Here is a 21,453-nt window from a genome sequence, read left to right as displayed (position 1 = left end):
TCAGTCGACTGAGCCACCCAGGTGCCCCCCACATTCAGAGTTTTCTGCCCTTCACAATTTTTCTTGAGTAGAGAAACCACTCTGTCTCTCGCCAGCTTCGTGACCTTGGTCCAGCTCTGCCTGTTGCTTCACTCTGGTCACTTGTGGCACGACTGCCATTTGTAACCCGGGCTGGTTTCTAAAACACAAAGTCTGGGAAAGTTCTTTGGACAGCTCATGGTACACAGTAGGCACTCAAGAAATACCACTCAGTCTGCATCTGGATATGATTTTAATAAAACGAAGTCATTAGAACATTTAGTTGTAGGTTGCTAATGCAAAGTCACAAAGTTGGTAGTCTAGAAAGATTGGAGACATTTAGCTCATTTAACTTGGATTTGTATGGATGGGGCCACCCAGTCCCAAAGTGCAGCAGCTTCTATAAGGACCTATGGCTGGGAGTGGGACACAGGTAACTAGTGGCAAAGCTCTTTGCTGAGCACAGGCCGTGCTGGGCGGGGGAGGGGTGGGGAGAAGGCAGGTTCTGCCCTCCTCGAGCTGACAGCCTCATGGCAAAGGTGGACCTCCGGTGGTGGGGTGACTGAAAAACAGGGGACAAGGGAGTGTGGCAAATCGATTTGAGCTAGTTTGGTGGTGGTGGAGGGTGTGGGGTCAGGGGCCATCTGGGGCAGGGAGGTTCAAGCTGGGGCGGGAAAGCTGGATAGGAGATAGCCAGGAGAGGAGGAGGGGGGACGGAGCATTCCAGGAGGATGGCTCAGCAGGAGTGAGTCTGAAATCTGAGACGGCATGTTCCCTGGAAGGAACCAGGCCAGATGGAGACAGGCTGGAGAGGGAGCTTGAGGGAGGGGGTCCCAGTCAGAACTGGAGGTCTTTCTGGCCAGGTGAAGGGTTTGAAGTGTATTCTGCCAACAGTGGGTTTTATTTATTTAAAAAAAAAATTTTTTTTTAATGTTTATTTAGTTTTTGAGAGAGCCAGAGAGAGCAAGTGAGCAGGGGAGGGGCAGAAAGAAGGAGGCACAGAACTGGAAGCAGGTTCCAGGCTCCGAGCTGTCAGCACAGAGCTCGACGCGGGGCTCGAACTCACAAGCTGTGAGATCATGACCTGAGCCGAAGTCGGACACTCAACTGACTGAGCCACCCAGGCACCCCTAAAATTTTTTTTAATGTTTATTTATTTAGTATTTATTTACTTTTGAGAGAGAGAGACAGTGAAAGCATGAGTGGAGGAGGGGAAGAGAGAGAGGGAGACACAGAATCCGAAGCAGGCTCCAGGCACCGAGCTGTCGGCACAGAGCTCGACGCGGGGCTCGATTCCATAAATGCGAGATCATGACCTGAGCCGAAGTCGGACGCTCGTCCGACTGAGCTTCCCACCCGCCCCTGACAGTGGGTTTTAAAGGAAAGGGCTTGGAGGCATGGGAATGACAGGATCCCCTTGTCTCAGGTGGGGAAGAGTGCTGTGGGCAGGCCTGGTGAGCAGTTCTGATGCTCCCAGCTGAGAGGCGGGACAGCCGACACGCATGGGTGGTGAAAAGGGAGTGGTGAGGACTGCGTGAGGGTCGGCTGGACGCCACCCAGGCTGTGGCTGCGAGGTCGCCCTGTGCTCTGAGAGGGGGGCTGTGGAGGGTGCTTTGGAGCAGAGGTGACAGACCCGGCCGTGGGTGTGACGGGAAGCCTGTTAGATGTGTGGGCTGAGGCTCAGGCGAGGGGGAGGGGGAGGCTCGGGGGTGGGAGGGGGAGAGAGACTAGAATCAGTTTATGTTTTGAACAAGAATAGGCATCAGGGCTCTTTTTTTTTTTTTTTTTTTTTTTTTTAAAGTAGGCTCCACACCCAGTGTCAGGCTTGAACTCACGACCTTGAGATCAAGAGTCTCCTGCTCTACCGACTGAGTCCCACAGGCACCCCGCGCAGTGATTTCTTAGCTCAGGCGTAGACGGAGGCTGCTGGAACAAGTAAGAAGCAGCAGCTGTAGGCCTGACACGGAAGGGAGAGACAGGAACAGAGGAGAGCCAGTAAACCCAGTACAGACAAACCAGAAGAAGAAAAATCCCACCACTTTGTTTGGGGCCATTTGGTGTCAGGGAAACGGCACCCCAGAGACTCCGAGCTGTTGAGTGGCGGTCGCTCCTGGCCCGAGGGATTTTGTTCCTGAGGGACCGCAGAGGGGAGACGCTCAGGAGGCAGGCCGGGGCCAGACCTTGTCGTGGGTCCGGAGTGAGTGTGGAGACACGGGCTCATCAGGGGGGTGGGGGCCCTCGTGGGAATTCACGCTGAGGAGTCGTGCAGGAGTGGAGGGCGGTCAGACAGCCTTGGGCTCAGTCCTGGCTTTGCCCCTGGTTCGCTGTGCAACCTTCCGCAGAATCGCTCTGTTTCAGTATCTTCCTTTGTGACGCGACGGGGGAGCAGACCCTCGCGGTGGTTGGGGGGCTCGGTGTAGAGTTGCTGCGCCGTGTCCGGGAGCGTCGTGGTGTCTGCCCTGCAGCCGCCCTGCTGCTGTCACCTCGGGGGGGGGGGGCAGAGTGGAGGGTGGGCTGCGCTTTCCAGCGGTCACCAGAAGACCTGAAGCCATGGGACCGCAGGCTGGGTGCCGGGGGCAGGGTCGGGGGAGGCCCCCGGAGGCCTTAATGCTCGCTCGCTGGCCGTGTGGCCGGAGCTGCCTCGCGGATGAATGCCGGCGATTCTGGCTTGCCGGGACGCCGTCTTTGCAGGTGGCCGTAGGAGTACACATCTTTCGTAAAATAAAGTGTTGTTGCTGACGATGCGTGGGAAGTTGCTGCTGGTGGAACGGCCCTCTGCCCCTTGGCTCGGTCCTCAGGGACAGCACCAGAGGTCAGCAGAGACACGCGGGTTGGGGTGAGTGCCGTGAGGTGCTCTGGGGCGCGGCCCTTTCAGTTTCCCCCAACACGACACTTTGCCACAGTTGACGCCTCTCCATGTGTGCTTGCCGGGGCAGCAAAATAATGAGCTCTGCTGGGACTCTAGAATAACAAGAAAAGAAAGGGTCCCGGGTTTTTCTGAAATGGAACAGGCTTTCAGTTCTTGATCACATGGGTGCCATTGTAGAACTGATGAGTTGTATTTATTCCTGGCGGTGGTTTTGGCCACTGTGGAAGTTTTGAAAGGAATGGAGGTAACGAGTCTCGTAGGTACTTTCTGCTTTAAGAAGCCCTGTGCAGGCATAGAAACAGATAAGAAACATGCTTGAATCTAGTGGTGCTGGGGAGGGTTTCTGCAGGATTCCTCGTGTTGGGGTCCAGGGACGTGTCATTTCTTACGTTGTTTGTGAAAGGGGTTTGCGATAATTGTCCCATAGCGAATGGTAGCACACACTTCATGTAATGACTGTAAACTTGTGTCTTGGATGCGTGGGCGTCATAGGCAAATGGTAGCAGTCAGGGAAGGGCTGCCAGTCCTGGCACCCCAGACCTGGGTTCCTGCCGTTGTTTTCCTTGCCGCGGGACCCTGGACTAACGTGTGACCTCCCATAGCCTGTTTGTGAGTCTGTAGACGGGAAGGATACTGTTCGCTTCTTCCCGGGTTTGTTGTAAGTGTACATTACGTTACTGTAATACACGGCGAGTGCTTTCAACATACCGCTCGGCGCATAGAAAGCGTTCTGTATATGTGTCTGCCCCATCGGTCGTGGATCGGAGCAATAAAGGCAGCTCATGTTTGTTGAGGCTCTTTCCTAAGTTGTGAATTTGTTACTAGTTCTCATAACCCTGGGTACTTAAGTGTAGTTATTCCTATTTATTCAAGAGGAGCCTCAGGCTAGAGGAGGGTTATGTAACGTGTCCAGAGTCAGATCCCAAGCTCAGCGGTGAAGGGGCCTCTAGAAAGCATGCTTGCTGACACTTTCCTTCACACGACCTTCCCTAGCAGAGGCCAGGTGCCGTGTTGCCATCTGCGAGCCCTAGAATATTTAGTGGGTGACAGGACAGGCATGGTTGGGCTTACTGTACCGCTTGGGTGTAGAGTCTAGGGGGGAAGCAGGCAGGAGACACACAAAATAAATGGCTACCGACCGTGAGTGGTTCTACAGTGGAAAAGGACGTGCTTCATCATGCAGAGCTGGGCAATGTTCTCGCCAGGCTGCTCTGGTGGCGTTGATCCCAGCGACAGAAGTTCTGTCACCAGGTGGGGACAAGGGAGAGGGAGAGCATCCCCATCATCAGGTAAACTGAAACTCCCTGAGTATACCTGATACTAATTACGCAGCCAGCTTATTACGGGCCCTGAACTAGGCGTGAAGAGATGTTGACCGTGTCATCATAGCAACTTTGCGAAGTAGTTTACCGTAGCCAGTTGTAGGCAAGAGCAAGTTGAGGACACCAGTTGGCTGCGTGCCCGTGCCGGGATTGCCTCGTAAACACCACCACCGGTATTTAAATGTAGCTGGTTGTGACTCTGAAGTCTGAGGTCCGTGAACTGCATCGCGGAGCTTTCCCCGGACAACCCAGGTGGCTGAAATTAATTTCTTAATTAGTAGAAAATGGTGACAAGAAGAGAAAGTGGTAGTAAGAAATTGTTTGAGAAACTTGGAGAAAGCCCAGCAGCTTACCAGATTGGCGAGCCTACTGTGGGACCAGTGTGCAGTCATCCCAGCACTGATGCCTGCCATAGACCTGATGCTCAGGAATGATTCTGGGCCGCTTGAAGAACATTTTGGCTCATGATCCGCGACCGCTTTGTCTCTGGTTAGTTTTTTCCTCAGAGCCATTTGAATTTTGTGCAGGCTACTCCGTTCAGATAGAACAGCCTCTTTAAACGTCTGGCTGCAGTTCCTTAATGAAGCTGTTGCTAAGGAAACCCAGTAAAAGTGGGCAGATATGCACATGATAATTGTAACCTCAGAACTTTATGTCAAATTAAGCCCCAAATCAGAGGGATGGGGAGATTCAGGAGAGGCTTTTTAAGATAGAAGGGGAAAGTGTAGAGATACAGCCTAGGTGAGGCCGAGACGTGTCAGTCCTGGCCAGCAGGGCACCCGGCTTTCCGGATGGCACGTGCGGGATTCACAGCTCTCGCAAGGAAAAGAAATGGTTGCGTGGGGAGGGAGGAAAGTCGAGTTCCTTCCTGGAGAAGGGAAAGGTGAGAGGGAACGGAGAAATTTCTGATTGAACATGATACGGCACGGCGTTCTTGGATATGGCAGGGGGTTTTGTGGGCAGCAGGCACAGGAGGAAATGTCTTGGTGAGAAGTCAAGGCTGCGGAGAAGGGAGCAGAGCAGACCGGGGGTGGGGGAGCCCTGCCGCCAACTGGGCTCCAGGGGAGGAGCCGCCCTCCAGGCCACGGGGTCGGCTTCACTCGTTGGCGTGGGAGCCCAGTGAAGTGAGGACACAGGGCGAGGGCTGACACCGGGGGAGAGTCAGAGACAGAGACGGTGCCTCGCACGCGGTTGCATTTAACTCGGGGGCACTGAGAATGGCGCTCCGAGGTGAGAAGGCTGTGACAGAGTTTGCCGCGTGGGGACGGGCCGGCAGCTGACACAGATCTTTGTGTCGTGGGCGCCGGGCTCTTGTAGCTGTCTCTTCCGCGTCAGCTGTCAGAATCTGTTGTCCGCTTTGAATCACGGTACACACGTCGTGGCCCGCATGATGATTTACCTCCCCTGGTTTCATTTAACTGTGCACCCCTCACTTTCTCTTCGCCCTGCTTTTGTCTTTTTGTTGTTATTGTTGCTAAGTTGTGTTTAAAAAGTTGATTTAGTTTTTTTTGTTTTTTTTTTAGAATGGGGCAGAATGTAAGTAAATGCATAAACAGAATGGCTCTTCAAAATTCGAAGCTACTTGCCCTGGTAGTTGCTTAAAAATGGAGCCGCCATTAAAGTGCTAAATCTCTACTAAGAAAGTTTGGCAATGCCTGCGGAGTCCAGCGCAGGGACTGTCTTAGTCATCTCCGTGGTCGCTGGGCCATGCACGCTTGTCAGAGGGCAGGCCCCGCTAACGTCTGTTGGACGGTAGACGTGAGACAGCGGTGACGAATGCAGTGCTCGTGGGCGTTGGCACCCCTCCTCCAGTGGCAGTGACAGCAGTGACCATGTGCGGACGTGCACGGCATCATGCTGAGAGCTTTACGCGTGCTTCTGCCTTTAATCCTTAAAACCCTCCTGTGAGAAATTACTTTGTATTGTTAAGGTTTATTTATTTATTTTGAGAGAGAGAGAGAGAGAGAGAGAGAGAGCGAGCACATGCAAATGGGGAAGACACAGAGACAGAGGAAGAGAGAATCTCAAGCAGGCTCCGTGCTGTCAACACAGAGCCCCACACAGGCTTCCATCTTGCGAACTGTGAGGTCGTGACCCGAGCCAAAATCAAGAGTCCGATGCCTAACTGACCAGCCACCCCAGATGCCCCTACTTTGTGTTTTTAATGTGTAATGCATTTTATTCTGAAAGATTTTAAACCTTTGGAAAAGTTATGAGAGTCGTACAATGAACGCTTACGTACTTCTCACCTAAAAGGATAGTATTGGTCTTTGTGTGTCTGGCTGGGTCCCTGAGCATAACGTGTTCAAGGTTCATCCATGTTGTAGCAGGAACCTGTGCTTCCTTCTTGTTTCAGGGCTGGATAGTCTCCCACAGTGTGGATAGGCCCCATTTTGATTATTCATTCATCAGTCGATGGAAATTGGGTTGTTTCCATCTTTGGCTGTTATCAAGAATGCCGCTATGAACACTGATGTGCAAGTTTTCATGAGGACATGTGCCTTCAGTTCCGTTGGGTGTATATGCCAAGGAGGAGTTGCTGGGTCATCCAGCGACTCTGTGTTTAACCTTCTGAGGAATCACCAGACAGTTTTCCAAAGCAGCTGCCCCATTGTACGTGTCCACCGGCATTGTCTTCACATCCGTGCTGATGCTTGTTATTGTCCATTTTTTGGTTATAACCGTCCTGCTGGGTGTGTAGTGTTGTGTCACTGGTTTGCATTTCCCTGATGGCTAATGACGTTGAGCATCTTTTCGTGTACTGATGGGCTGTTTGTATGTGTGTGTAAATTCTTTGCCAGTTTTTGGGAAATTGGGTTTTGTTTTCTTTTTATTATTCACTTGTAAGAGCTCGTTCTATATCCCGGATACTAGTCTCTTATCAGATAGACACTTGGCACAAGTCTTCTCCCTTGCTGTGGATTGTCATTTCACTTTGCTGATGATGTCCTTTGCAGGATGGATGTTAATTTTAATGAAGTCAGTTTACCTGTTGCTTGTTTTGTCACTCATGCTCTTGGTGTTGCGTCTAGGAAAACGTAGCCTGATCCAATGTCACACAGATTTACTGTTTCCTTCTGGGAAGTTTATGGGTTTAGTTTTTACATTTAGGTCGGTGAGTCCATTTTGAGTTAATTTTGATGGTACACAGTTGGGCTCAGACTCCTTCTGTGGCAGGTAGACACCCAGTTGTCCCAGCGCCCTCTGTGGACTACACATCCTTCTCCCACTGATTGGTCTTGGCCCCTTGTGGAAAAATGACTGTAAGTGTGAGGTTTTTTCTGGATTTTAGATTCTATTCTACTGATTTATATGTCCATCTGTACCAGTGCCATACTGACTTGATCACAGTAGCTGTGTAGTCAGTTTTGAAGTGGGGAAGTGTGAGTCCTCTATCTTTGCTCTTCCTTTTCAAGATTGTTTCAGCTATTCTGGGTCCCTCGAACTTCTGTGTGAATTTTGGGGTCAGCGTGCCAGTTTCTCCAACGAAGCCAGCTGGCATTTTGATAGGGATCGGGATGAATCTGTAGATCACTTCGGGGAGTTTTGACGTCTTTATATTGCCTTCCATCCCATGAACATGAGGTGTCTTCCATATGTTTAGGTCTTTAAAAATTTCTTTCAGTGGTATTTTGTTGTTTTCAGTGTACAGGTCTTATGCATTTTCGTTAAATTTATTTCATTATTTTATTCTTTTCAATGCTATTGTAAATGGAAAGGCTGAGCTTCCTGAGGGCATTTATCTGTGTATTCCTAGGATTTTATTCACAGTAAGTGCCAGATCTATATTTGTTAAATGAATGTATTCGCAATTGCCTCTTTCCCCCCATTTTATAAACGAGAAACCCAGACTCAGGTTAAGCTACCCGAGCACATAATGTGATGGCGAGAAATCAGACCCTTGGGTGGGGCACTGTGTGGGTCCTACTGGGAGCGTATTCAGGATGGATTCACCTTAATCCTTTGGGTGAATTTAGTCAGATGCTTTGAGTCAGATGCATAGAGTAGCTTAGGGCTATCTGTTCCAAAATAAATTTCTGGTAAGAGTGCTGTACTTGAAACCTGATTCGTATGTCTTTGAAGAGGGTCACGTTCGGAAGCTTGACTGATCAGCACTTGTGTTTATTAAACACCTCCAGGTGTAAATGATCGAACGGCACTTGTGAGAACGAGGGCTCTCTCCCCCGTGGCCGTGTTGGTTGGCTGCAGTTGTAGGCACAGCCACTTTGATATTTTCTAATATGCTTGTCATGGCCTGCTGAGGTGAGCTTACTAAATATTTTGCCAGTCATCTGTTGAAACAGAGCCACGAGCGCTGACTACGGCTCAATGGGTAGAAGTCACATAAAGAACGAGATCTGGGTTCCTCCCACGAAAGCCTTTTTCTGAGAGCTGACCCTGGGTCCGTGTCAAAGAGGGTGACCGTGGAGTCCACTGTGTGATTGAGATTTACGTGGTACGGTACTCCTGCGCGGGAGTCCAGGGTTCTACAGAATTTGAATTCTAGGCCAGAGGATTAGCAAGCGGGGAGCCCCAAGGTGGGAGGGAGGGTGGGCGCTTAGGGTCTGAGGCACACAGAGCCGGCCGGACAGGCGTGCGGGAGGCGCACGGGGGAGGTGACAGGAAGCCGACCGCCACAGGCTTTGTGGGCTGTGTGCAGCCTCCCGTGTACAGCCTGAGGACTTTAAGCCAGGGCCTACTGTGCTGTGAAGGATCATTCTTTGCGTGTCCATGCTTGGAAACCTGTGGAAGGCTGGGCAGGGGGTGACAGGGTGACTTAGAGGAGGTGGCTTTGAGGTTTGGCTGTCAACTGGGGCTTCATCCTAGCTCAGCCACCTAGGAGCTGTGTGACCTGGACGGCTCACTTGAGGAAACAGAATTTCTCTAATCGGTTGGACTGCTAATGCCTTGACGCCCCGGGCCTGTCGTGAAGTGTCAGCGAGCTAACGCGCGTGCAGTGCGCGGCACGGTGCCCGTTTCAGGCTGCGTGTTGGCGAACGACTGTCAGGGGAGGTACGCTTGATAGGAAGTGGTCCCTGATCACAGGCTGTGAGGGAGCTGGGGGTGCGAGGACGATGCTGAGCTCTGGGCGGGGGGGTGGGGAGGTGTGTGTGCCAGTGGGGGCAGGCGGCCAGGGGCCCCAGGGAGGACAGCTGTGGGAGGAGGACCGTGGGGACGGCTCTGCGCCGGTGGAGGTTGAGGCGCCTTTGGAGCATCCCAGTCAGGTGGCACGAGTGAGCCGGATTGCGTGGCTGTGGCGCTCACCAAGGACGCCTGTCCCCGAGCTGAGCGTTTTCATAAAATCCTTCGTCCCTGAGGACCCCGCCATGTTGCTCGCTGAACGTGAAGACGTACTTTATAATATGAGTGAATTAGTATTATCATTTCTGTCATTGAAACTCCAGTCTTTTTTTTTTTAAATATAACTTATTGTCAAATTGGTTTCCATGCAACACCCAGTGCTCATCCCAACAAGCGCCCTCCTCAATGCCCAGCCCCCACTTCCCGTCTCCCTCCTCCCCATCCACCCTCTGAGTTTGTTCTCAGTATCCATGAGGCTCTTGTGGTTTGCCTCCCTCCCTCTCTGTAACTTTCTTTTTTCCCTTCCCCTCCCCCATGGTCTTCTGTTCAGTTTCTCAAGTTCCACAAATGAGTGGAAACCTATGGTATCTGTCTTTCTCTGACTGACTTATTTCTCTCAGCATAATACCTTCTAGGTCCATCCATATTGTTGCAGTGGCACAATCCCATCTCTTTTTTATGGCCGAGTAATATTCTGTTGTGTATGTGCGTATATATGTCCGTATCTTCCTTACCCACCATCCACACGCTATGCTTATCCATGAGTGTCTATCAGTGGACCCTTAGGTTGTGTCCATCTCTTGGCTACTATAAATAGTGCTACAGTAAGTAGAGGGGTGCATCTATCTTTATTTTTTTACTTTTTATTTATTTTTTATTTTTTTGCTGCATCTATCTTTAAATTAATGTTTTTGTTTTCTTTGGATAAAAGCCAGGGGTGGAACTATTTGATCATATGGTATTTCTATTTTTAATTTTTAAAAAAATGTTTATTTTTGAGAGAGAGAGCGCACGCGTGCATGAGCAGGGGAAGGGCAGAGAGGGGGGAAGGAGGATCTGAAGCCAGGCTCCATGCTGTCAGCACGGAGCCCGATGAGGGGCTCAAACTCACCAACCGCGAGATCATGACCTGAGCCAAAGTTGGACGCTTAACCGACTGAGCCACCCAGGCGCCCCTGTTTCAGGTCTTTGAGGAGTCTCCATGCTGTTTTCCACAGTGGCTGCACCCGTTTCCAATCCCACCAAGAGTGCACAAGGGTTTCTTTTTGTTGACGGTCTTGCCAACGGTTGTCATTTTTTGCCTTTTTGATTTTAGCCGTTCTGACAGGTGTGAGGTGATATTTCGTTGTGGGTCTGGTTTGCATTTCCCTGATACTGAGTGATGTTGAGCATTTTTTCATGTGTCTATGGCAGGCCTTAACTATCTATTTTTATTTTATTTTAGTTGCTTTAAAGTTCATTTATTTATTTTTGAGACAGAGAGCGAGTACGTGAGTGAGTGGCAGAGAGAGAGGGAGAGAGAGAGAATCCCCAGCAGGCTCCACACTGTCAGCACAGAGCCAGGTGTGGGGCTCAGTCTCATGAACTGTGAGATCATGACCTGAGCCAAAATCAAGAGTCGGATGCTTAACTGACTGAGCCACCTGGGCGCCCCCTTAATTATTTAAAAAAAAAATTTTTTTTTAATGTTTATTTATTTTTGAGACAGAGAGAGACAGAGCATGAATGGGGGAGGGTCAGAGAGAGAGGGAGACACAGAATCTGAAGTAGGCTCTAGGCTCTGAGCTGTCAGCACAGAGCCCGACACGGGGCTCGAACTCATGGACCGTGAGATCATGACCTGAGCTGATGTTGGACGCTTCACCGACTGAGCCACCCAGGCGCCCCATCCCTTAATTATTTTTTAATTAAAAAATGTCCGTTAGTAGTTAAAGAAAAATTCAGATATGTATGTTTAGAGGAAAACTAGTGTATTTTCTGTTTGGGCAATATCATGGTGTAGAAACTCTCAAAAGCCCTCTTTGCATGTGTTTTTTAAATATGCTGATTAAGAGATGAAACTTTTCGGGGCACCTGGGTGGCTCAGTCAGTTGAGCGTCCAACTTCGGCTCAGGTCAGGATCTCGCAGTTCGTGAGTTTGAGCCCCATATCGGGCTCACTGCTGTCAGCCTCTCAGCGCAGAGCCCGCTTCAGATCCTCTGTCCCCTTCTCTCTGTCCCTCCCCCACTTGCGCTCTGCCCCAATTAAATAAATATTAGAAAAAAAAAGGTAAAGTTTTCCCCCCATCTTTTCAAGATGCATAGCAAAAAAGTAAGGGGGAAATCCTTTGGGGCCAAAACAACTACAAAGCATGAATTTTGGAAGGTAAGTGAGTCTCAGAAGGCAGCAAATGCCACCTACCTCTGGGAACATGGTTTCAACCGCCCATGTAGGAGGGACAGGAGGTGAGCCTCAGGGCGGCCCCCATTGGGAATCAGGTGGCAGACCCATCTGTAAAGCCAAGACCTTCCCTGAGCTATGTTTAATGAAAGGGAGACCTAGAAGAAAAAAATCCCACTCCTCAAAGCAAGAAAATAAGGAAACTCTGAATCTTGTTCGAAGGGAAAAAACAACCCAACCTGAGGATTTAGTTTCAAGTTGTCCTGGCATGGGAGTGACCATAAACTCTTGGCAGAAATATATAAATCCTCCTGGAATGAGAAATTGTGTTTTGAATGACTCAATGAACAGTTAATACAAAAAGGTCCTCATATGGTTCTGAATCAGGATGTCGGAGCCCAAATATATCAACGTTGCCTTTCTCCCAAAGTTTCATTTAAATACGCAAAAAGGTTTTTTAGAGGAAAAAGCTATCTTCATAATTATATTCATTGATATTGTAGTATGCTAGGAATTCAGAGGTGAATATGAAACAGTCTTCTCTTTTATGGAGCTTACATTTTATTTGAGGAGACAAATCTGTGTTTTATGAGCTTGGTGGAGGGAGGTGTTTATTACAGTCAGGAGATAATATTAAGAAAGTGATGATGGGTGGGTGACAGTTTGGTTGTTTATGGACTTATGTAGTTGGCTTTTAGTTCCGGGCTCCATGACTTGTCATTGGAAGGAATAGATTTTATGGTGGATATACTTCAACTCAGGACTCTTCGGAATTAAAGAATGGATGCTGAGAAAGACATAGTCAGAGTTTGTCCAGTTACGCATAAGCTTGCTCGGTCACTAAACCCAAAGTTGGTAAAGGCAGGCAGTACTTCTTGAGGCCAGGTGACTTGGTTTTTAAGGTTATCTAAGAATGAAATCAAGGGAACTGAGATGAGCAAAGTCAAGTGCTCCAGCAGTTTTGGGTAGCATCCTTACCAAGGGTTGATAGTCTATAAAGTTTCATCTCTCTTTAATGTTTGTCAAGGTGTTAGGCACATGGTGTGTGCACCTGCTCTAGGAGCCTTTTAGGTACCTGCCTAACAGTGCTGGGCACAGTTGCCCCAGTACCACCCCTCCCTCCATCCCTCTTCTTCTCGGGAACTGGGAACTCAGGACATTGATTTCTTGTTGGCTTGTCTGTTTCCTCCATGACCTTGTCAACCATCGAGGGACCAGGGCTTATGTAACTTTGTTTTGTTTTGTTTTTAATCCTTTCCCTTTGAATGATTAAAACCAAAAATGGATCCAGTTACTTTAGCAGATGCTTTTTAAAGAAAGGTCCTTGGTACAAACCTCGTAACCCTGCTTTGGGATGCAGGGAAGAAAGTTACGTTCTTTCCTTTCCAAACTGTTTTGACACGTATGTATGGAAATTTTGTGTAATTTTGAAGATATATTTTCTCTCTGTATAATTATGGCTAGAAATAAATGTGGATAGAAACAGAATGTGTTTTCCACACTTGAGAATGTACGGTCCCCGCGGTTTTCTGCCCTGCTATGTCACAGTCATCGCTGGTAGAGCCATCACTGGGTTGTCTCACAGCGACTGCCGCTGCCTTATTCGTCAGGTCCCCGCAGGTTCCCATGTTTGAGAAGGCTGATGGCCGTTGAGGCATTTTCTGGAACATCTCTGGCTGGCTAATTTTGAGTTAACACCAGTGACATCAAAGGCGTTAATTAGTTAACAATGGTATTTCCCATTTCCTGCACACTCACTAGGAGTTTTAAGCCTGTGCTGACCACACACAGTATTTCATTTAGTCTTCCCAATGGTCATGAATGGATTTTATTACCTGCGTTAATAAGGAAAGCGCCAGAGTTAGTGATGTGCATGCACATCTGGAGCTGGCACTTGGGTCTTTCTGATTCCTGTGCCTATCCCATCCTTCCAGACAGCCAGCTTCCTGTTCGTTAATAGCACAGCTTTGTTTCCAGTGGATAAAACGGGTGTGGACGTGCTTTCAAGTTGGGGAGGGAATGGTTAAGTTAGCATTGGAATTCCTCAGAGCCCGTCCTATGAGTAAAGCTACTTGTCTTGAGTAATCTTTCAGTTACTTTCCATTGGAACTTCATGCAAATGTCTGGGCCCTGTGGGCTCAGCTGTCATGGCCATGCAGCCTATTGAAAAACTAGAACAAGATGTGTTGATTAATACTCCCTAAAAGAGCAGCAGATCTGAAATGAATTTGGGAATTTGATTTCACATCAAAATTTGGTGAAGCTTGTGGCCTAAAATTTTGCCTGGGACTCTTTTATATTCCCCAGATTCTTGTGCTGTGGATGTCTCTGCTGACCTAACATGGCTTTTCACAGGTCCCATGGGCAATGAGGGGCTTTTCAGTCAAGTGTTTTCCGGGGGCTCTGAAGCAGTTGTGCCCAAGATTTTCTGGGGCTTGAAGTGATTGTAGTTCTATTTATAGTGTTTATCATTTGGTTTCTTATTATGTTCAAATGATATAAAGAATCAAAGAGTATATTACCGATGAGAGTATTCCAGTGTTTCATCTTTAAATGTTTTTTTAATGTTTATTTATTTTGAGGGAGAGAGAGTATGAGTGTGCAGGGGAGGGGCACAGAGAGAGGGAGAGAGAAACCCAGGCAGGCTCCATGCTGTTGCGTAGAGCCCCATGTGGGGCTCTATGCCGCAAACCATGAAGTCATGATCTGAGCTGAAATCTAGAGCCAGTGGCTCAACCAACTGAGCCACCCAGGTGCCCCTGGTCTTTCATCCTTAATAGTGTCCATGAAAGAATCAGTGGGAACTCTGAGGGATTAGAGGCCACGGCTTCTCATCTTGCCTTGGCTGTCATCCTTATTTTAGATGGTGGCCTCGTTGAGCATACTGGCTATGACTACTAATATTTTACATCCCCCAACATCTTTTACCGTATTTAAAACCAAAGGATACAGTTGATGGTCTGGGAGTTTACAGGTATGTGCCGAAAGCATTAAGTACTTCAGCCTCTCCTGTGTAGACCTCCTTAGTCTCCTGCCCATGATTGCACCTCACTGCGCTGGCATCTCTCTGCAGCTGGTACTGTATGCTAAGAGGGCAAAGACCTTGTCCTTTAAATCCACATCCCCATGGATCCTGCACCTAAGCATAAAGCTTCTACAAGAGAACATAGGGGAATATATCTGGGACTTTGGGGTAAGCAAAAGTCTCTTAGGCAAGGGCACAGAAAGCTTTAACCATAAAAGAAAAATAAATTGAGCTACTTTACAATTGATAAATTAATAAATTGAGCTCCTTCACAATTTCTGCTTATCAAAAGACTCCTTTTGGAAAATAAATGTGCATCAGACTGGGAAAATAGAACATTGAGAATATATAAAGAATTCCTATGACTCAGTAATAAGACACATGATATAACTTTAAAAAATGACCAGAAAATTTGAACAAATGCTTTATGATAGAAGATATAGAGGCGGCCAGTAATTGTATGGAAGCATGTCTAACACCATTAGTTATCAGGTAAATGCAAACTGAAGCCCCCAGAATGACTGAAATGGAAAAGACTGATAACATCTAGTGTTGGTGAACATGTGGGGCAACTGTAATTCACTTAGGTTACCAGTGTGAATGTGAAATGATGCTTCCACTTTAGAGTATATACCTCAACGTAACAAAGGCCATATGTGACAAGTCCACAGCAAATATCCTCTAAGATCAGGAATAAGACCAGGATGTCCACTATTGTCACTTTTTTCCACATAGTACTAGTAGTCCTAGCCACAGCAGTCAGACAAGAAAAAGAAATAAAAGGCATCCAAGTTGGTAAGAAAAAAAGAAAACTGTCACTACTTGCAGACGAGATGATACTATCTATAGAAAATCCTAAAGATGCCACCAAATATCTACTAGAATTAATAAGTGAATTCAGGAAAGGTGTGGGACGTAAAGTCAATATAGAGAAATTTGTTGCATATCTATACACTAATAATGAAATAACAGAAAGGAAAATTAAGAAAACAACCTCATTTACAATTACATCAAAAGAACAAAATTCCTAGGAATAAACTTAACCAAGGAGTTGAAAGACCTGTACTCTGAAACCTATAAGAAATTGGTGAATGAAATTGAGATGACATAAATAAATGGAAAGATATACCATGCTCATGGATTGGAAGAATTAACATCGTTAAAACTCCATACTACCCGGAAAAATGTACAGATTCAAAGCAATTCCCATGAAAATATCAATAGTATTTTTCAGAGAACTAGAACAAAGAATCCTGAAATTTGTGTGGAACCGCAAAAGACCCCAAATAGCCAAAGCAGTCTTGAGAAAGAAGAACAAAGCTGGAGGCATCACACTTCCTGAATTCAAACTATCCTAGAAAGCTATAGTGATCAAAACAGTATGGTACTTGTACAGAAACAGACACATAGATCAGTGAACAGAGAGCCCAGAAATAAACTCAGGTTTATATGGTCAATTAATCTATGACCAAGGAGTCCAAAGCATACAATAGGGAAAGGACAGTCTCTTCAATAAATCGCGTTGTGGAAAGTGGACAGCTAGCTACATGCGAAAGAGTGAAACTGAACCACATTCTTATACACCGTATATAAAAGTAAATTCAAAATGGATTATAGTCCTAAATATAAGGCTTGAAACTATGAAATGCCTAAAGGAAAACATAGGCAGTAATCTCTTGGACATCAGCCTTAGCAACACTTTTCTGGATCTGTCTCCCCAGGCAAGGGAAGCCAAACAGAAATAAGCTGTTGGGACCACACCAAACTCAAAGGGTTTTGCACTTGCAAAGGAAACCATAAAACAAAAAGGCAACCCAGTGAATGGGAGGAGATATTTGCAAATGATATATCTGATAAAGGGTTAATATCCAAAACAGAAAGAATTCATATAACTCAAAACCAAACAATCAGATTAAAGACCTAAATGGACATTTTCCCCAAAGAAGACATCCAGATGGCTAACAGACACATGAAAAGGTGCTCAGCATCACTCATCATCAGGGAAGTCCAAATCAAAACCATGATGAAATGCCACCTCACACCTGTCAGAACGGCTGTTATCAAAAAGACAAAAAAAAAAAAAAAAAAAAAAAAAGCGTTGGTGAACACGTGGAGAAAAGGGAGCCCTCGTGCACCGTTGGTGGGAATGCAAACTGGTGCAGCCACTTTGGAGAACAGAATGGAGGGTCCTCAAAAGTGTAAAAATAGAAGGACCATATGATCCAGTAATTCTGCTTCTGGCCGTTTACCTGAGGAAAATGAAAATACTGATTTGGAAGGATACATGCACCCCTGTGTTTATTGCAGCATAATTTATAGTGGCCAAGGTGTGGACGCAGTCCAAGTGTCCGTCTGTAGACCCACATACACACTGCAGTGTCACTCAGCTATGAAAAGGAATGAAATCTTGCCATTCACAATAATGTGGATGGACCTAGAGGACATTATGCTAAGTGAAATAAGTCAGACAAAGACAAATAACATATGATCTCCCCTTACACGTGGAATCTAAACCCCCCCCCCCCCCCCCCCAAAATGAACAGACGATAACAGTGAAAAGACAAACAGACTCATATATACAGAGAATAAACTCGTGGTTGCCAGAGGGGTGGCTGGATGGGGGAAATGGGTGAAGGGGATGAAGAAGCACCAAATTCCAGCTGTGAAATAAGTGAGGCACGGGGATGAATAGTACCGCGGAGGGAATATGGTCAGGTGATACTGCAAGCCCTCTGTGGTGATAGGTGGTAGCTGCACTGATTATATTGAGCATTTGACCAGGTCTGTAATTGTCAAACCTTTATTTGTGCACCTGAAACTAATTTGACATTTTAGGTCAACTATAGTTCAATTCAAAATTTTAAAAGATCTCATATAAAAAATGATGCCTCTCTGAAAAGACATCCTGCATGCACTGGCAGTCCTTCTGTGTTTCTCCCCTGCTTCACCCCAAACCTGGGAAATCACCGTTCTATTTTCTGTATTTGCCTGTTTGGGACATTTCCCAAAGAAGGAATCAATCGCACAATATAATCTCTGTCTTTCACATAGCATAGTGTTTTCAGGGTCTATCAAAGTTGGGGCGTGTATCAGTATGTCATTTTCTTTTTAGTGCCAAACGATTTTGATTATTTGGATATACCACGTGTCGTCTGTCCATTCTTCAGTTGATGGACATTCACGTTGTTTTACTTTTTGGCTATTATGAATAATGCAGCTGTGAACATTCATGTGCAAGTTTTTGTGTGAATATATATTTCAATTTCTTTTTTTTTTTTTTTTTTTTAATTTTTTTTTTTTAATGTTTATTTATTTTTGAGACAGAGAGAGACAGAGCATGAACGGGGGAGGGTCACAGAGAGAAGGAGACACAGAATCTGAAACAGGCTCCAGGCTCTGAGCTGTCAGCACAGAGCCCGACACGGGGCTCGAACCCACGAACCGTGAGATCGTGACCTGAGCCGAAGTCGGACGCTTAACCGACCGAGCCACCCAGGCGCCCCTATATTTCAATTTCTATTTGCTGCATGTCTGGGGTGGAATTGCTGAGTCATATGATGACTCTTGAGGAACCACCAAAACTGTTTTCCAAAATTGCTGCACAATTTTACATTCCCACCAGCAGTGTATGAGGGTTCCAGTTCTTCCACACTTATTATTACGTGTTTATTATGTTAGCCTTATTAGTGGGTATGAATGGTGTATCTTTGTGGCTTTGATTTTCATCTCCCTGATGGCTAATAATGTTGAATATTTTTTATGTGTTTATTGGCCATTTGTATATCTCCTTTTTTAAACAATTTTTTAAAAAAATGTTTATTTTTGAGAGAGAGAGAGAGAGAGAGAGAGAGAGTGCGAGCACTGTGAGGGGCAGAGAGAGAGGGAGACACAGAATCCGAAGCAGGCTCCAGGCTCTGAGCTGTCCGCACAGAGCCCGACGCAGGGCTTGAACCCACGAACCAAGAAATCATGACCTGAGCTGAAGTCGGACGCTTAACCGGCTGAGCCATCCAGGCGCCCGCTCGTTGCCCATTCTAAGTTGGGTTGCTTGTCTACCTATTATTGAATTGTAAGAATTCTTTATATATTCTATGTGTAAATCCTGTATGAAATATAAAAAAAATGATGCTTTCACTTTAGAAAATGTCCAGTGGTCGTACGGGGGGTGTGGTGGGGGACGGAGATTGAGTATGAATGTGACTAATGCAGGAGAAGAGGGAAATGACGCAGTGGAATCCAGAAAGGCGGTGAGGATTTAGGGAAGGAAGAGGCTGCTCACACCGGAGAGCAGGAGGCCCAGTGTCTGGGAGGGGTGCTGGGTGGGCTGCTGCCGTGGGGGGACACGGGCCTGCCTGTTACTTTCTTGTTCTGCCTGGAATATCCGTGCCTGGCTGACCCCTCCTTCATCCCCGCCTCCTGGAGAGTCAGCCCTCATCTGTGTTTCATTGAACTCTGAGCAGTTCTTCCTACATTTCTTCACTGTTGTCTTCCCTGAGGGCAGGCGTCTTTCCCTGTTCTGTTCCCTGCCGTGAGCCCAGCCCCAGGGGCGGTGGACCCCAGGAGGCATTCAGTGAACAGGTGTCGACAGAATGAGAAAACACACACATCAGAATTGTCCCATTTGGCTGGGTCACAGGTAGGCAGCGGGCCTGGGGTTACGAGGGCACACTGGTGTGCCAGAGACGGCTCTGGGTTTGTGGTTGTAGTACCCAGGGGCTTCCCAGTGTTTCTGAGAAGGGGTGACGGGCTCTGAGCTGTGCCCCAGGAACACCGGTCTGGCGTGTGTCTGTGAGTGGATAAAGGAAGGTCTTGAATGCTGGTTGGGAGACCATTTAGATTCGTCTTCCAGGTGAGGGCCCAGGTGAGGACCACGGAGGTGGGCACGGAGAGGGCACTGAGGAGCACAAGTTGGTGGGGCCGCCAGGCTGTGGTTCTGTGCTCACAGAGGTATCTGGGCAACAGGCTGATCGGCAGGGCCAGCAGAGCGACCGAACCGCCTCCTTAAGCGGCATAGCCTTGAGCAGCAGGGTGGGCGGGGACTAGCCTCCCTCTTTACAGGTAGCTGTGGCTCAGTGAGGGTTAGCAGAGCCCTGACCCGAATTCTGGTCTGGTCTCTGACACTTCTGGACGGTGTGATTTACATAGCTGTTAATACCTCTCTGAGCTTCAGATTCCCTTATCCGTGAGCTGGGGTACAAATAGTTGATGGGATTGTTGTAATGATTGAGGTGCAATAGATTTGCTGCCGTTTGAGAAACAGAGTTGTTACTGCATCACGGGGGTGTGGGGAGAGTCCAGGCAGGTCACGGATGAAAGAAAACTTTCTGGAAGCCTGAAGGCTGAAGCCCAAGTCAGGTGTTGTGGTTGTTAACGGCTCGTTGTCTGGTTAAGTGGCTCCATATGTTTTCTGCTTTGAAAAGTTGCGTGTTTGATGGAGGTCCCTTCCGAAATCCTAGTGTCTCGGTGAACTGTCGTTCCTTTTCTTTTTTAAGGGAGCTAAAAGCGGATGCCGTGTGCTACGTAACAAATGCCTTTGTTCCAGAGTTACGGGCCTTACTCACAAAAGGACAGGATGAACTTGAAGAGATGGGTCTCCTAAAGGCTTTGGGACTTGTGTGTATCACCGTTTCTGTGCTTTTCCGGGTGGTGTCTTCAGGGTGTGGGAACTCGGCCTGGCTCTGCCTCAGCGTTTCATCGTGTCTCTGTTTTATGAAAAAGCTCCTTTTATGTGTTTCATTTCTCACAAGCTTTTTGCTTCCTGTCTGTGCTCCAGCTCTCCGAAGAAGAAAAAATCCAGCGATACAGCATCCTCTCTGAGCTCTACGAACTGATCGGCTTCCATCGGAAGTCTGCGTTCTTCAAGCGCGTGGCCGCTATGCAGTGCGTGGCCCCGAGCATCTCGGAGCCCGGGTGGAGGGCCTGCTACAAGCTGCTCCTGGAGACGCTTCCCGGCTACAGCCTGTCGCTGGACCCCAAGGACTTCAGCAGAGGTATTGGAGGTCTCACTGCTGCAACTGTTTGGCCCAGTTCCCCACGCATCGTTTGAGCACTTGCCCTCCCGGTCAGACACTGTGGTTGGCGGCGGATGGGGTTCAAAACCACCAAGCCCCCGCCTGCCCTTGGGTACTTACGAGAATACTTAGGATGATCTAATAAACAAAGAGTGGTGCTTTGCTTGGGGGCTGGCGTTCTTTTGGCTGGTCCCTGTCCTGGCCCTGGTGGTAGAGATTGGAGTTCAGGGCAGAAATAACCGGCAAGTCGTGGACGCCTGTGGGATTTACGTTCAAAAAGCTCGGTGTTGTTGGTGGAAGAGGAGATGGGGCTGTGAAGGTGGGTACAGGCTCAGTTCAGCCACCTTCCAGAGAGGTTTCGTGGGAGGAGGTTAGCGCTCGGGAAAAGGGCAGAGTTTTTAGAGCAATCACACAGTTGTTTTGTACAGAGAGGATAAAGGGTATTTTAAAAGTTTCCACTTGCACACTGAATAGAATCCCCGTTTACCGTGCTTCAGAGAGACAGTAGGCAAGGTCGCTGTTGCTTTCCAGTTACCGTTTTTTGGTGCCCTTTGAATGTAACTGCAAGCTGGCTCCAGAGGGAGAGCCAGCTACCCAGGCCTTCTGTGAGTCACCAGGAGTCGTCTGATGTGTCCTGTGAAACATAACATCTGAGAGTCCAGGGTCGGAGGCTTCCTTCCAGACGCTCTTTCCTGTTCCTCACTGTTTAACTGCCAGCCGCCCTTGGGTCTCAGCTGAACGTCACCT

General features: G+C 47.7%; 1 protein-coding gene across 6 annotated transcripts in view; it reads left to right on the top strand.

Moving 5' to 3' along the window:
- TRAPPC9 (trafficking protein particle complex subunit 9) overlaps nt 1-21,453 on the top strand; it is a 570,835-nt gene that overhangs the window by 57,521 nt on the left and 491,861 nt on the right. For all 6 annotated transcript variants that reach the window (XM_060611403.3, XM_060611405.3, XM_060611407.3 and 3 more), the window contains one exon: nt 20,469-20,685. In XM_060611403.3, the coding sequence (XP_060467386.1) occupies nt 20,469-20,685 (217 nt within the window). The remainder of the gene's footprint in view (nt 1-20,468; nt 20,686-21,453) is intronic.

This window comes from Panthera onca, chromosome F2 (assembly GCF_046562875.1).
Source record: "Panthera onca isolate mPanOnc1 chromosome F2, mPanOnc1 haplotype 2, whole genome shotgun sequence".
In the NCBI taxonomy this organism is placed as follows: Eukaryota; Metazoa; Chordata; class Mammalia; order Carnivora; family Felidae; genus Panthera; species Panthera onca.
This window is presented reverse-complemented; position numbering and strand designations above follow the sequence as displayed.